Raw genomic sequence first — 16419 nt, 5'->3', positions numbered from 1 at the left:
GCTTGTATTTTTTGGCTTTGGTTAGGAGGCTTTCTGGGTCTATAAAAGGAATAGTGTGTGTCTGAGTGTGTGTGTGTGGTTTTTTGCGGACTGTTGTGTGCTTGTTTGCCTGCCATGCCCTTGCCTGCGCCTGATGTCCCGGCCTCTCAGAGGCTGGCACTGGACTGTCGTACCCTTCTGGACCATCGCATTGGCAAGGGTAAGTGACAACACCACTAGCTCTGTTCTCTTTCTGGCTGCTTTTCTGTCTCCAAGTCGGATGAATAGAGAATTATTTCACTGAACATTTGCTTTCCTCCATATGGTTCCATGATATTCAACTATAAATATGACATTGCTGTTTTTGGTTTGACCTTCTCTGACCTTTGTCCTTGCTTGTAGTATTGATTCTGTTTAAGTTTGTAGAGGGTACTGTCTTGAGCACTCGAGTAGGCCAACATTAAGAAGAAACTCTGGCTGTGGTTACTCCATTTTCAGTCTGGTTGACTGATTCATAAAATCTTAAATGCCCTCCTTTGGATTAGAGGGATGCTAGTTCCTCCATCAGAAAGAGATGCTTATAAGTCTTAGAGCTGTCAATTTTATTCTATAATATAATTGAAATTTTATTCCATATTTTTTTCAATATTCAAATTATATTCAAATATTTAATGCTCAAATTGAGCCTATTAATAATATTAACTACACTACACAGGCTTATACGTTGCCAATGCCATTATCGGCAATGTGGTTGTTTTACTTCCTGTCCACTAGAGGGCGTTCCACAAACATTACCAATAAATATGATGAATTACCACATTCCGTTCTCCTGAGGACGCTGTGTCCCCGTTGCCATGGCTACGCTCTCCTCCTCTCACTTTCTCACATACATCCTGCCGTTGGTCTCGTTCCAGATGAATAAACCGATGGAGACGCGGGTCGATCTAGTTAGCAGTAAGCAGCACGAATGCATCTTTGTCATGATGTCATCGCTTCTAGAGGTCCTTCGATATCTTTGTTTTCATTTCACCGAGTGCTGCCGGGTGGTTATCTCCGTGTGTTACCTCCGCATGCGCGCCACTTTCGACTATTTCTGATATGAGATTGTGATTCAGAAAACTTGACACCAGACTTCATGTGTCAAAAAGCATCCGTTTATGCGACTAAGGCGGACAGGTTGAGATTTGCTAATGTTAGAAAACGCGTTTATTTAAAAAAAAAAAATGAATACTAATTTCAGCATTCGAATAGTACTGTTTTTTTCTATTCAAATTAGATTTGATTCCCGAAGTTCATTCCAACAGCCCTAATAGGTCCACAGGGAATATTGCCATGCTAGAGTGAGGAAAACAAAGCTCAATTATAAATGATAATGATGAGTATTCATGTAAAGTGATATCAAACAAGACCCCTGTAACTCAACCCAAAGTACAAAAAGGAAATTCACAGTATGTGTAGAGTTTAATTTCTCCTGAAGGAGTTTATTAAAGTATCACAAATACACCTGCTCCGAGCTGCAGTGAAATGATAGTGTCATACTGTATGATGCTGCCTAAAGACGAGCAGCTACGTCTGAATGTTTTTTTTTCTTATATTTAGCTGCCCAGCTGAGACCAATTCACCACCATCTTTAATTCATTGCACCAGTCCTGATGTAGCCCACTCTCTTTGTTCAATCAGTGACAAATGAGCACTTTTGGTAATTACATACCCAAGGTTTATACTGGAGCTTCACTTTCTCACTCTGTATAAGCCAGGTCTATCTTAGATAGTTTCCAAATCCCATTTTAAATGCTGAGAGTGTATCTTTAAAATAAATGCAAAGTAATCTTTGAACTGCAGCATCATCAGAATTGTAATTTCCCTGCATTTTTTTGCATTAGAGAAAATTATGTGAACCTTAAGTCCGGTTATGTTTGTCATAGTTTTATAGCTGTGCTGTAATATAGTTAGAAATTGTACTCATGTAGTGCATTCATGTGCAGATGAGAAGCACTGCCATAAGTGAGCCAGCAGATGAAAGGTATTGTATGATGATAAATGTATTATCTGGAAGATACATGGGAAGAGTAGATGGACAGGAAGGGGTTGAGTGATGCTGGCTTGGGGTTGAGAGAGAGAGAGAGGGAGAGAGAGAAGGAGATTGCGTGGGTGGGAGGTCTTCTCCCTTTCTATCCGGTAGTGCATGTGTCTTTCTTATTCTCTCCCTACCCGCCCCCTTTTTTCTGTGTCTTTCTCTGCAACTGAGAAAAACGATTAGATGTGAGGTGGGTGTGTTGGTATGTGCGCCTGCATGTGAAATCTGCACTACCCCCCTCAGAAGGAGCACTGTTGCAGAAGACGAACAGGAAAATCCAAGGTCATCACGGCACGCTTCCCTCTGACGTTGCCCTCACAGCCCCCCCATTCGTGTGTGTGTGTGTCTGTGTCTGCACGGCAGGGAGAGTGTGTGTGTGTGTGTGTGTCATTCAGTCCACAGAAGCAGGCTCTGCACCAATCACGGTGCGCATTTTTAGCTCCAAGCACACGTGCAGGCGTTTATACCAGAGTGAGCCGTGTTTGTGTGCGTTTTTCAGTGCCTCTTGGCACAGTGGTGTTTCTGCATGACTGAGGCTGCATTCAGGAAACACAAGCGTCTGTAGTGCGAGACTCTAACATCACGATCGATGTACGGTAAGGATAACAGTCACTCCTCCGTTGTGTTTTTGTCAGCTGTGTAAGCATGCGAGTAATGTGAAGCATCCAGCATTAAGCCAGTTTCCCTACATTCTACAAACACGTTTCCTCTTGGCTGATAGACTGCATCGGTCACTAGTGTAACGTCTTTCAAAGGCACTTCATGGGAACACCGCTTTGAAGATGTTTATTTTTGGTAATACTTATTTGATAATCTCTTTTTACTCATAGTTTGCTTATAGTTGCTGTTATATGTGAGGTGTTAACATTGTGTTCTTGTATCATATTAAGCTAACTGTTGTATTTATCTGTATGTATGACTGGGATGTTGTCAACCATACGGTATAGATGTTATCCTTGAATGATTTTCAAGACTTTTCAGTATTTTAGGTCACACAGGATAGATCCATGCTACCTTGAAAACAAGAAATCGATTAATGTTGCTGAAGAAATGTTGTTCTTTTCTGTCAAACTTTGAGATCTTCAGAAAATGCCCTTGGTGTTAGCATTTACCGTTGCTCCGGTGTGACTGAGACATGTTGATATATGGTTCATTGATTAGCACTAATTACAAACGTAGTCAGCTCTGCTTTGAGTTTGCAGACTATTGATGGAAAGTGGCTTTGGTTAGTAGGCTAATGAATAACGACAGAGAGTACTGGAAGAACAAGCTCAGTTAGGCTTCACTGTGTCGTGCACTGGTGAGCTATAGGGCTAGACAATACTTGATAATAATTCTATTCACTAGAATCCTATCATGATCAGATCATATCGAGGTATCATGATACACATTAAATTGATAATAATAAGCATATACTAACTTAAAATTTTCCGAAAATCGATCATTTTTCACTAAAGCTGTTCATGAAAGACGTGTGCATATTTAATAAGTATACAAAAAAAACCATGTGGTTCATATAGACTATTTATTGAATTACCAGGAAACATTTTGTGATATCTATTTATATCGTGATATATAACCAACCACATGCATGGATATAACCACTGAGCCACTGTATGGAAGTGGGGCTCTTGGCTTGAGTCCCTCATAGCCCGATTTCAGCGCCTGTTTGACTGTGATTCATCGTGTGTCATGAGGATTTGTTGCCAGCCGGGTCTGAACATCAGTATGTTGGTCGCATTATACCAGCCATGTTTGCTTCCACCCACACTGGATCGAATATGTGCTTTGAATCTGACTTGCACATGGATTGGTGTCTGTTCATATGCCTCTGCAAAGTGCGTGTGCAATGTGCATGCGTGTCTATAGCCTGAAGATAGATTTTCAATGAGGTAGGGCTCGTCGTGACTGAGAGAAGCGGGGGGATAGATTGATGTTGTGGTTATATATGCAACACATTTGAATGGCTGTCATTATCTGCATGTTTTTGGTGGAAAAAAAAGAAAGTCTCCCTCTTTGTCACGCTTTCCCTAATGCTATCAAGCCTCTCCTCCGTGTTACTCGCCTCCACTCCTCAGCTGCTTATACAGCTCTCCCAAATTCATTGAGCAACAGCTAATGTGCATATTGGCTGGCTTTTGAAACAGCCTTGCTCATTATCATTATTTGCTTACACTCTTCTCACTGCTTGCCTTGAACTCTCTGTGTATTTGTTTTGATTCTGCTATGTGCTTGCAATTTAACTGTGTGAATCTACTGTTTAAGGACGTTTTTGTCCATCTTTGTTTGCTGATGTGAATATAGCAAGATTTGGGCTGTCTTTCCCCGCTCCCTCTTACGTAATAACACCCCTGAAGGACAACATGCGTTGTAACTGTCAGGAGAAGCTTCATGCATTATGCACGGGTATATATATACACGGCATGTAGGTGGCAACAGCGTGTTTGTTTGATTCTGTACGTTCGTATATGTGCTTGTGAGTCTGGACCGTTAAAACCAGTGCTTTGCATGACCCCAGGTGAAGGTGAGGAGGACTAAATGTGTGGTGACTGTTCGATCTCTCTCTTGTTCTCACACACAAACGCACACACACACATCCAACGTTTGATATTCTCCTGGCAGGACTATATTTACTCTCTCTTGGCAGTCATGTGACTTTAGGTACAACAGAGCAGATTCGGGACAGCAGCTTGAGAGAGAGCATACTGCAAGATGTGCTGGTCTACTTGTCACACACTATATTGTGTGTGTGTGCGTTTGTAACTAGTTTGACTATCATGTTGCTGTAGAAAAAAATATTTTTGTCATTCAAGCACAAACTATATGGTTTGCTGTTCAGGGCTAAGATATGCAGCCCAGAGAGCAGTACTTACATTAACACTCCCATTATGTGGGTGGAGGATTTCAAAAAAATATATTATCATGCACAAACATGTATCTTTTTGGCATGCATTTTTGTTTGCCACTATTTTTTGTCACTTCACCATGCATTTCCCCCATTCCACTCTCTATCTCTCGCTCACCCTAATGTGGAAATGCTAAGCTGACATCCTGGGGGAAATGGACAGCCTAATCTGTTAATGTACCAGCCCATTGTTACTGGGGATAAAAATAGCATTGTGATTGGCTGGCTCCTTGCTATGGTGGTGTTTGAGGGGTGGAGACCCCCACACACGTGTACACATGTGCATGCTTAAATTAATTCTGTATGGATGTGTAGTATCTAGCCATTGAAACACGTAAGAAGCATCACACAGGCCAAAGTTCAAGTCTGGTGCACCATGCTTCAGGGTTGTCCACATTCTCTTTTATTGTCTTGTTCTGTCTACCAACAACCAATTAATACCATCATTCTGTGCCTCTCATTGTGTGTGTGTGTTGGTGTGTATGTTTGTGTGCAAGTGTGTATGGAGCTTCTTGGTGAACAGCCCGTAAATGTGTTGTCAGCTTGTTATGCAGAGTGGGAGGATGTCGTGAGACCCCCCCTGCGGTTGCTTTTTAACCGCTGTCATCCAAATTCTTGTCCACCCACCTTGCTGATCTCTCTCTCTCTCTCTCAGCTTTTTCCACACTAACCCACCATTATCAACACCAGAAACACTTAACAACTCGCTTTAATGTTCACAGAAACTCGGAAGCTATTCGGTGTTCTCTCCAACTTGCAGTAAGCCTGCAGGAGTCTTATTATTTAACAGAAACATGGAATTACAGGACATTTTGAAGTCTCGAGCACCACTATTTAACGACTTGTCAATTGGAAATGAATCAACAACAATTCTGATAAACAATCAATCAGTTAATAAAGCAATTATAATGAACATAATCATTAGTTCACATTCCTATAACATTTATTGTTGTAGTGACCAGTATATGCAACATCAACTGCTTTTCATCAAGCCTCTTAAAATCCTGAAACTACTTTTCTGCTTTAGGAAGAATTGGCTTTTGTTTCAGAAAACAGTTCAGTTATATAGTATAGCTATAAAATGTATCCCAACTCTGTGTGCAATTGGCCCATAGCAGCTGACCCAACAAACAATGGCAGCGACTTTAAAGTCACACAAAAAGTACCTACGAATAGAACTTGCTTATAACCGATTGTTATGGGAAACCCGGACGCTTGCAGTGCACCACATGAGTGGAAATAACAAATCGCTGCACCCAGTGAGCTGTCAAAGAATATTGTGGATATTTGGCACAATAGCACTACGGTTTTCCCATCCATCCTTCCATTTTCTACCGCTTATCCTGTATTTAGGGTCACGGGGGGCTGGAGCCAATCCCAGCTGTCATTGGGCGAAGGCAGGGTACACCCTGGACAGGACGCCAGTCTATCGCAGGGCCAACGTGTAGAGACAGACAACCATTCACACTCACATTCACACCTACGGGCAATTTAGAGTCACCAATCAACCTATCCCCATCCTGCATGTCTTTGGACTGTGGGAGGAAGCCGGAGAACCCGGAGAGAACCCACGCTTACACGGGGAGAACATGCAAACTCCACACAGAAGGAACCCGGGCCGACCCGGGAATCGAACCCAGGACCCTCTTGCTGTGAGGCGAGAGTGCTACGGTTTTCCCTTGTTTCGAAAAAAACTTTTCCAATGCAACTTCTACCCAGATATCTTCTCTGTGCTGCAGTGCTGACAGAGAGGACAGGACAGATTTGTGCTGGACAGAGAAGATGCAATAAGTAACACTAATCTGTGACTCATTCAGCGCATCACAGTCCACCTCCCCCATCACACTTCCATCTCTGTCTCTTTTTCTCTTTAGCTGCTCTGTCACTCTTTGTCCTCCACCCTTTCCTCTGAACTCTTGGGACCTGCTGCATTTTCATTAATTCACCTCCTACACTCGGGCCCTGAGCCAATACAGCAAGGATGAGTGAGAAGGTGGTAGGGGGAGGTTGGTCAGTTGCAGGAGGAAGGGACAGAGGGAGGGAGGGAGGGGTGCACATGAGGCCTCATTAGAGTTTGAAGTGATGGAGGAGAGAGAGGAGCAGCACTATGAATAGACACACAGCTCTCGGAGATAAGCCTGAACACCAGCAGAGCTCCTGCTGCGGAGATCAGTAGAACTTTTGGAGAGATGCCTTTGAAACAGAGGGGCTCCTAAGCAGTTAAGGCCCTAAAGATGCCTTTCACTCCTGAAGGACATCCCGCCTGTGCTGAATGCCCTCCTCCCAGGTGTAGGTCACTGATAATAACATAAGGCTAGTGAATGCAGGGACGTAGTCCAGTAGAGGGAGCATTATTGGTGGCTCAGGAGGTAGAGTGGGTCCTCCAGGGTTGGTGATTCGATCCTCGTGTCCCACACGCAAAGTCTCTCTATGACACTTGAACCCTAAACTGCAGCTCCTTGTGTGGTAGCTTCAATGAGATGCAAATTGTGCTTTGGATAAAAAGTGATCTTGTGCTAATCTGAGCATGCATGTGAATAAATTACAACATAATAATTGTCTGTCTAAATTGACTTTTCAAAGTCTTAGCTCAGCTTATTTAGCCAAGCAGGCCTGTGCTGCCAACTGGCTGCAAACAACTTACATTAACTAAGCAATTGTTTTGATAATCAATTAAAGTAATTTTTCAAGCAAAAATGGCAAAAGTGGTGTTTGCATTACTAAATAGGCAAGTTGCAGGTTATTGCCTCCATTATCTGTGTGAAATATACACAATTGTCAATTTCATACTGAGAAAACAAATCTTTTCACAGTGCACACAATTTAATGCGTTGTCTTGGTTTGTTGTAAAGGGAGAATCTACTGTATGTTGGATAAAGCACTCTGTGAGGCGAAGAAAACTGGGCAGCTGGTGATCTTGTTAATGTCTGTCGGTAGGCTCTCAGAATGGAGTTTTAGTGCATCGTCAGTATAAAAGGCTGAAGTCTGTGTGACTGCGAACGGAAAACAAATAAATAATGAAACATTTTTCTTCGGAAGAAAAGAAGGAAGGAAACGGAGGTTATGATGGATACAGGAAGGACCGAACAAAAGGTGTTTCTTTGCAGATTGTGTTGCTTTTTTTTTAAACGTACATTAAACTTCTACTCTCTCAATGTGAAATGTCAGGTTATCAAACCATTCATTAAACATGCTGACAGTATAATGACCTACTTTTTGTAATTAGCTTTCTTTTTACTCACTCTGAAATATCATTGTTTGGTCTAAAGCAGGAAGTTATAAGTCCTTATGCAGAGCTGCATAACGGATTAAATGAAACATTTTGGCGTTTATGGAGGTTATCTCTTCTCTTTTTGCGTTGACTTAATGTTCCCAGGATCCCTTTATGACTCACCGCTGCTGAAATCCTTCAACCAATCAAAATCCTGCTCCTCTTTCCTGCCAGCTTGCCTTTCTCTTCAGTGCAAAGTCAGAGAAATCAATCCTCAGTGTGCTCCACTTTTCTCTTCTGTCTTGATTGCATTGACAGAAATAACGAGTGTGTGTATGTGTATGCGTATCTGTGTGTGTGTGTGTGTGTGTGTTATCTGAGCTGCAATATTGTGACTGAAATCATGTGATTCTTACCATATCTGGCTATCCCTTGCCACAGAATTACCTTCACTTAGCCATACTTCTGTTTTACCAGAAGCTCCATAGAGATGAACACATCTTTAAGTTTTTTTTTGTACTTTGAATGATGGTATCACACCAGTACTGACAGCGGTGATTTTCATTTAACATTAGTGCACTTTTTCTTTATTCTTGCAGGGTATTTGCATTTACAGTTTGGTGGATGCTTGCTATATTTTCTTTGCCCTCATGTGAAAATTAATGAAAGCTATTGATGGAGTTCTGTCAGTCTGTCTTGTCTTTTGCATATTCAGCAGCCCCCAGGAAATTCCCTGCTTCTCTGCACGTCAGCTGATAATTTTTTTTACCTGTCGCAGCAGTCTAGACAACCTAGCACCTAATAAAATGAACGACGTGTATATTTAATTTCAAGTGTGTCACTTAAATAGGCCCTAACAATTATACTGGTGAGACAAAGCTATTGTCAATACTTGCTTGTTAGCTTGCCAAAGCTGACATTTACAATATTAAATTAATGATTTTTCTTTATTCTTAATATATTCTTATTTATTATTTTTATACTTGTATTGATCTTTATGTGCTATGACTTGCTTTTCATCGCTGCCTTGTAATTACTGTATATCACTGATGAGTGTCGATACAGTAGTACAGTATGTAGTGTCTCTAACCTTGCCTGTGGAGCAAGTGGCTGATTCAAGACACGCATTGTGTTCTCTCATTTACACAGAACAGACAAATACAAGGGACAAGAAATTAAAATATTTACTCGTTATTTCTCTTTGTTTTCATTGCATTTCTGCCAGTCATCTACTCAACAACCTCTCTCTTTCTCTTTCTCCCTCCCCACATCTTGTCTTCCTCAGGGGTTTGTGGTTGTTGTGGGGCGCTCAGGCCTCGGTACAAGAGACTGGTAGACAACATCTTCCCAGAAGACCCAGAGGTGAGAAGCTCAAGTTACTTTTGTTAATGATGCTTTTCTGAATCCAAACAGGCACGTTTATAATCTGAAGTCGATCACTATTGCCCTGTTGTCTGTATGACTGTGTATAGAAATCATGTAAATCTTGCTAATGCATTTGGTCAATAGTTGTTGGTTATTTTCTAAAGATTTGCTGTCTTTGTAAAGATTGGTTTCTAGATTATAGAGTGCTGCAATGTGAGTCCTGAAACCAGGAGAATTAACAGCATATTTAGACGTCCGGCACTTCTTGAAGTCACTGGGTTTTTGGTTGGATGCTGGAAATAAGGTTTTTTTTCTACACTTTCTTTGTCTTAATATAGGTAGGTCGCTAACAAGTGGCTAAATTAGACAATTAAACATTACCATGCAGAATACTAGTCCGCCTTTAGCTTAGTGGTGGTGATTAAATTATGCGACCATGGTGTAGTATGTTTCAGTGGCTTTGAATAATGCAGATTTAGCTGGACGCTTTCCATCTGTAGTCCCTGGCAGGTTCATTTATCTAGATTCAGGAAGAAGGTGAGGTAAAGGCGATAAGAAAACACCGCACAGCCTCCATACCTAACTATCTGCTTCAAAGCTGTGACACCACAGACCTCATCATCAGACCGTTTCAGATCCGACACAGATGACTCATAAAGAGAATGCATTTGGGTGGAGAAGAAGGAGCCAATTTGTTGCAGAGGAAACTTTTTAGGAGTGCCTTTTTTGATACCGCAGTAACCCACTTTTTCCAAACAGATCTGCGGCCAAATGACACCACATGGGACACACTAATACACGCAGACCTCTTTCTCCTATTTTCTGTGCACCTGCTCATTGTACTCCCAAAGCTGCTGCTACCGAGACTGTAACTAACGGTATCCAAGCAGCTCGGGAACAGGGATAACATTTATTAGTGTGTGTCACACTGCACATGTAGGTATGTTTGTACACATTAACTGTGTTTTCAGTGTTAATTAGTGGTAAGGTGCTTAAATTGTATTCTCTATGTACATCTTGTGCAATTCCAAAATGTCTCCACAGTAGTATACATTACTAGTTTCAATTGGATTGGATATGACTGGAGTGTATCGTTAGGAAGGGCTCACAATTTACTATGTTAACACTAAAAAGAAGTCTGCACTTTGTCTACATAATTACAAAATGATTGACTCTAATAAACAAAGCCCCAAATTAGCTCTTCAACTGGAAGGTGTTGTTTCAGTCAGGACCACTTTGTCAAAAAGAATCTTTATTTATTTGCGCAAGTTTCATTTGGCGGTATGGTACTGTTCTGGGACTCCCCGCTCTTCCACGCGCTTGCGTGGAAAGCCTGAGGCATGAAGAGCACCTTCCTGCCCTTCATGAGCCCTCATGAACGGCATAAGCAGGGAGCGTAGCAGCAAAGAAAAACCCCCAGACAGAGCAGAGCAACCAACAAGAACAATGGTAAGGTACATAACAGATGACGGGAGGAGCTGGGGTGGAGGTGGGTTGAAAACGCCGGCAGAGGAAGCAACGAGGGAGGTCAGGCTAGAGCAGTTTAAATAGCGCGCTCTGAATACAATTTCCCAATAGGAAGCGAGCACGGGGAGTCAGCTGAGCCGTCAGCTGATCTCCTCGGTTTTGACAGCTACGCTGTTGCTGCTGATTTAGAGCTTGACGTCGTGGCCTGCCAGAACTAACGCTACGCTTGATTTTATAGACAGCTGCAATGTTCTGGTGGTGTGATCTGTGATGGATTCTAGCTTCGGGATGTCTTTTAGATGCAAACAAAAGCGGAGCGATCACCCTGTCCTCAAATAACCCTCTGATGAGTGGAATTTGACTTGGAATGCATAGGTACAACTATTAATATTGATGGGGCCCCCGTTTCTTGTGGGTTTGCCATACCAATGAGCTGGCATGCACATTAGCAAGGCCCTGAAACTGTAAAATCTTGAATTGGAATAACAGGCAACTGATGCTGCCCTTCATAGGAGAAAAAGCACACGTGGAAATAATAAAATGAGTGACGTCTTCCATTCAACTGCTTCAGTTTCAGGATCCTGGTTTTGTGAATGCCGGCTAAGTGTTGTGACTTTCTTGAATATATCAGACCCGTAATGCTGTAATTTCATCACTCACTCAGCCAACGTCAGTGACCGACTTGAGCCTTTAAAGGGCGGCTCCTGCTTTGCTGCGGTCAAACAACCAAACATAATGGCTTTTTTTCTTCCCTCTAAGCAGTTTTGGCAGCGCTTTTCTCGGTTCACTCTACTGATTATTATCCTGCACCACCACATCGGTGTAATGCCGTCCCAAATTAAATCCACCACGCTTGTTAGAAAATAGTGTTTTCCGTGATGACAACTGTCGCAGTTTTGTTGAGCTACAGTAGGCGGGACTAAATTTGAGCGAGGTGGCCGCCTTGTAAGACTGCAGGAATAACGTGACTGTTTGTCGCCAACTTTTCACAGATGGAAAAAACTGTGGATGTTCTTTGTAAATGTATGATGTATTTAAAAATAAATCACCTTTGCCTTGTGCTTTGGGTATGCAAAGGAAACTTGGAGGGTATAAAAGTATCTTTCAAAGTTTTACCAAGAGTGTCTGACTGTTCTTTTTTTGGAGTGCTGCTTCGTTGACCGCATGTTTTGGCTTTTGCCTGAATATAAACTGGATCTCAATGGACTAGAGATGTTTTTAGCTCACTCCTCCCCCTGACCAGACTGAAAAGCAGTGAAGTGGGTCAAGGGGGAAAGTAGGATGTAAACTTTGTGAACTAGTTACAGTTTGGGTTTTGAGCAGAAGCACATACTGTACTTGAGTACACAAAGTACTGCATTACCCCTGAAATGTGTAGTGGAAAACATCAATTTGTCATAACTTATTTATCCTGACGTCAGTTTAGTGGACATCCAAGCATCATGGACATCTCCTCTGACCTCAGAGTGACTTTTCATTTGGGCCAAACTCCTCTTCGGATTCTAAAAACCCTCAAACTTTCGTATTTGCTCTATCTTGTTTCCCCCGGTTTCTTACTCTTTCTATCCCTCATTCTCCCTCTGTCACTCTCTTAGGATGGGCTGGTGAAGGCCAACATGGAGAAGCTGACATTCTACGCCCTGTCGGCTCCGGAGAAGCTGGACCGTATCGGAGCCTACCTGTCTGAGAGATTGTCAAGGGATGTGGCCCGACACAGATATGGGTGAGCATCAGTCATTTCAAAACATTCCAGCTGTCTCTGCCCCAACAAATACCGTTATTCTCTGTCACACATCAACGTAACCGATTTTAAATTCATCACAGTTGAAGTGAATACTTTAAAATCCTGGTTAGAATTTGAGGTTGTCTTGCTTTGAACTAATAGTGGTGGATGGAATAGCCTTTCATCATACAGACTTACACTGATAGTCTATCAAAGAGCTTAAGATGCTTTAAACATCCCCATTAACAGGACTGTCTAAAAGGATACAAATCACATGTACCCCAAATGCAAATGGGATAAGTCATGCCATTGCATTTACACCAAATATGTATTTGTTCTTTTCCCTTTTCTGTCTGTATAATGAAAAAACACCATGGCTTGTGTATGGTCATTGACGATTTCTATAAGCTTCGTACTTGCTTTATATGCCACAGAAGTTCTTGTCTTTTATGACTCATAACCAGGACACACTGTGATGATTCTCGCCAATGCAAACAGCCTGTGCAGATTACATTTATGCTCGAAATCTGTTCAATATGCGAGTCTCCAGAGTCCGTCTGGCAGAGCTTTTCACATTTTTATTTCTGTTACTGTGTGCAGTCAGACATTACGAATATATGCATACATTATATTGTCCAAAAGAAATGCCCAGACAGATTACATTGGCTACAGGGTTAATGGTGTCATCCAGATGTTTCTGTGTCTCTGTGCCCTCCTCCTCAGGTATGTGTGCATAGCCATGGAAGCCCTGGACCAGCTGCTGATGGCCTGCCACTGTCAGAGCATCAACCTTTTTGTGGAGAGTTTCCTCAAGATGGTGCGCAAGCTGCTAGAGTCGGACAAACCCAGCCTGCAGATCCTAGGAACCAACTCTGTGAGTTCTCAAGATTACATTACACGTTTAAAGCGTCCATGTCATGTTTTATAGTTTTGCAGCTATGAAACGACAAAACCCCCTAAACATTACACAACTGGTGGCTTCGTTCCTTCTTTATGACGAGCAGAGTTTTGAAATTTCGTGGCATTCAGGAGAGAGAAAATGCAATATTCATCTTGCATTCTTAGTAAAATAAATGTAAAATCACAAGTTGACGGTGTACATTTACTTCCTTGACGTGATGGCAAAGTAAAAGATGTTAAGGCTTTTAAGCTTAAGGCTCGGGCAGGTAGGCGGTGGGAGTGATGAGCTTCCTCTGATGTGCGCTGTCAGCTGGGTCAGCAGAGAATAATTATAGGAAATCAGATTAGCTGCAGAACACCGTGGCAATGCTCGCCAGTCATCCAGCTTCCCACTCATAATCTTAATGCTACCAATCTCCGTTGCACAAACTCATAGGTGTGTATTTATTCAAATGCAAAGGCAGTATAGGGATCCATTCATATACACACATGCACACATTGCTGCTGTGTTATTTACCATCGTGCATCACACTGCTTTTTACAATCGATCAATAGTAAATTAATTTAGCAGTTAGTGCTAATTTAAAGCTTTGCATTCATTCTGTTGTTGAACATTCTGAAGATATTGATTTGGATCTGTTTTGCTGTAATTGCTCAATCCCTAGAGAATACACAACCCTAAAGTTTCTCATTCATTGAACTAAACATATACTGCAAACAAATGCTGTAGCTGCAGACCCGTCCCAGTGGGAGGTGAAGAGAGTGGATTAGAGAGTTCATCGTCACAATGCTCACGCCCGGCAAAGGTTTCCTCACACTGTTTCTCAAACCTTGTACTGCAGAGCCCTTTCCAGCACCAGCCGAGTGTTGAACACATCAGTACCTGAGTTAGTGTTTCTGTCAACTTGTTTCACGCGATGTGATAGAAAAGAGAGGAAGGGTTAGTTTCTCCTGGTGTAGCCTTTAAGAACAACACAAATGTTTATAATCTCAGCTCTGCATCAGCTATAGTTTAAGACCCTATACTTTTCAATCAGATAGAAATCCATTTCAGCTGACACAGAGTTGATACACTGATACCTGGAAGCTGCCCAATATTACTGTCGGGTAGCGCAGAAACCGTTCACTTCATTTAATTTGCTCAAGGGTACTTCATTTTATTCCAAACCCACCCATTATATACACAGGAAATGGTTTCACAAGGGGCTCGTCGGGATGTTCATTTTGTACATTTGCTTTTTGTATTTGGTGATTTGATTTTTGGGTTACTGCACTAATCCAGCCTATCTTCTTTGAATGAGGAGTTCTTTAATAACCATCTGCTCTACTGTTAATTTGTCGTACAACTTAATTCCCAAAGAAATTCCAGTTCATGATTTATTAATTGGAGAGTGTTGTGAAGCTAAATGTCAGTGTGTTTAAATGGTGACATTTTCTCGCCCAGTGGGAGAGCCCCCCTCTGCCCTTGTGCTTTTCACTCTTAATGAGATGTTATGTTGCTGTGGTTTGACTTTATCTGAGGAGATATTCATCATGTGGATTTAGGCTGATTTCATTAAGGAGCTTTTAATCAAATTGAGCAGGCTTATTACCGTACATCTTGAGTTGGAGCGTTTCAGTTTGACATGAAGATATATTCAATTTGTCCGCCCGTCTCCTTTTCCCTTCTCAGTTTGTGAAGTTTGCCAACATAGAAGAGGATACACCATCGTACCACCGCAGTTATGACTTCTTCGTGTCGCGCTTCAGTGAGATGTGCCACTCCAGCTTCGAGGACCCGGACGTCCGCACTAAGTGAGTGGACAACTTGATTGCACTTGAGGCAGAATAATTAAGTAAGGAAGTCTCTTATTTTTAGATTACCTTTTCCCCCTGACATTTTTTATATTTTCATCAAAAAATGTGATCTTTAAAAGTGAGAAAATAGACAAAGTGACATCTTTGATCAGTTAAATATAGCTTTGCAGAAATAAAGGGTAACAAACAATAGACAGAAATAAGATTACCTAAATATAATCATCCATTTATAGATTTGGTTACCAGTCAAACAGTGTCTGGTGTCTATTCTCTGATCTATTTCTGTTACCTCCAGGATCCGCATGGCAGGTATCAAGGGTCTGCAGGGTGTGGTGAGGAAGACTGTGAATGATGAGCTGCAGGCCAATATCTGGGACCCTCAGCACATGGACAAGATCGTTCCCTCTCTGCTTTTCAACTTGCAGAGCGGAGAGCGCACAGAGAGGTGAGTGTTGACAAAGAAAATGTCATCGTTGTGTATGTTGCTGTTCATCGGACCTGTTTAATATTAATGGAAAATGTTGTCAATAAAAGTTAGAAAAATAAAGTATATAAACACACTGTCCTGTCTGCAATGATACTAGGTATAAGTTAATTGCGTGCGTGTGGAGAAATTCAAGGATATTCATGATTGTGTGAATATTTTCACAGCATGCATGAATAAAGGGGAAACACGAGGGCAATGGTGCAATTTCCATAAAGCACTGACATTTTTTCCAAACACAATTTGGTCTGATGCCACCCTTAGGTGTTACCATGTCATCCTCACACAACAGGCCATGCTGTGTCAAGAGGTGATGACCCAGAATGAGTCAGCGTTGACCTGGGATGCCGTGATCACTCAGCCCAGAGCCATTATGTCGCAAGCCACTGGTGATATTTGTCTTATGTTGGGCCATATTTGTCCTGGCAGTCTAGTCAGCCGTCACCCTTGTCATTCATCATCATTGTCATCACTGAGTGAACCCACTGACAGCTCTGCTTCCCCTTATGGG

General features: G+C 41.9%; 1 protein-coding gene across 3 annotated transcripts in view; it reads left to right on the top strand.

The window, feature by feature from the left end:
* The window catches only part of LOC311027107 (protein EFR3 homolog B), a 31215-nt gene that overhangs the window by 1031 nt on the left and 13765 nt on the right, over window positions 1-16419 (top strand). The window contains exons 1-6 of one of the 3 annotated variants that reach the window (XM_084030931.1): window positions 52-199; window positions 9458-9534; window positions 12600-12727; window positions 13451-13601; window positions 15300-15421; window positions 15720-15869. In XM_084030931.1, coding sequence (XP_083887057.1) covers window positions 115-199; window positions 9458-9534; window positions 12600-12727; window positions 13451-13601; window positions 15300-15421; window positions 15720-15869 — 713 coding nt within the window. In that variant the 5' untranslated portion in view covers window positions 52-114. Of the gene's footprint in view, window positions 1-51; window positions 200-2470; window positions 2653-9457; window positions 9535-12599; window positions 12728-13450; window positions 13602-15299; window positions 15422-15719; window positions 15870-16419 lie in introns of those variants that run through there. The other 2 variants (XM_084030933.1, XM_084030932.1) reach the window with 2 other exon arrangements.

The sequence above is a fragment of the Eutrigla gurnardus genome (assembly GCF_963514095.1).
Source record: "Eutrigla gurnardus genome assembly, chromosome: 16".
NCBI classification, from domain to species: domain Eukaryota; kingdom Metazoa; phylum Chordata; class Actinopteri; order Perciformes; family Triglidae; genus Eutrigla; species Eutrigla gurnardus.
This window is presented reverse-complemented; position numbering and strand designations above follow the sequence as displayed.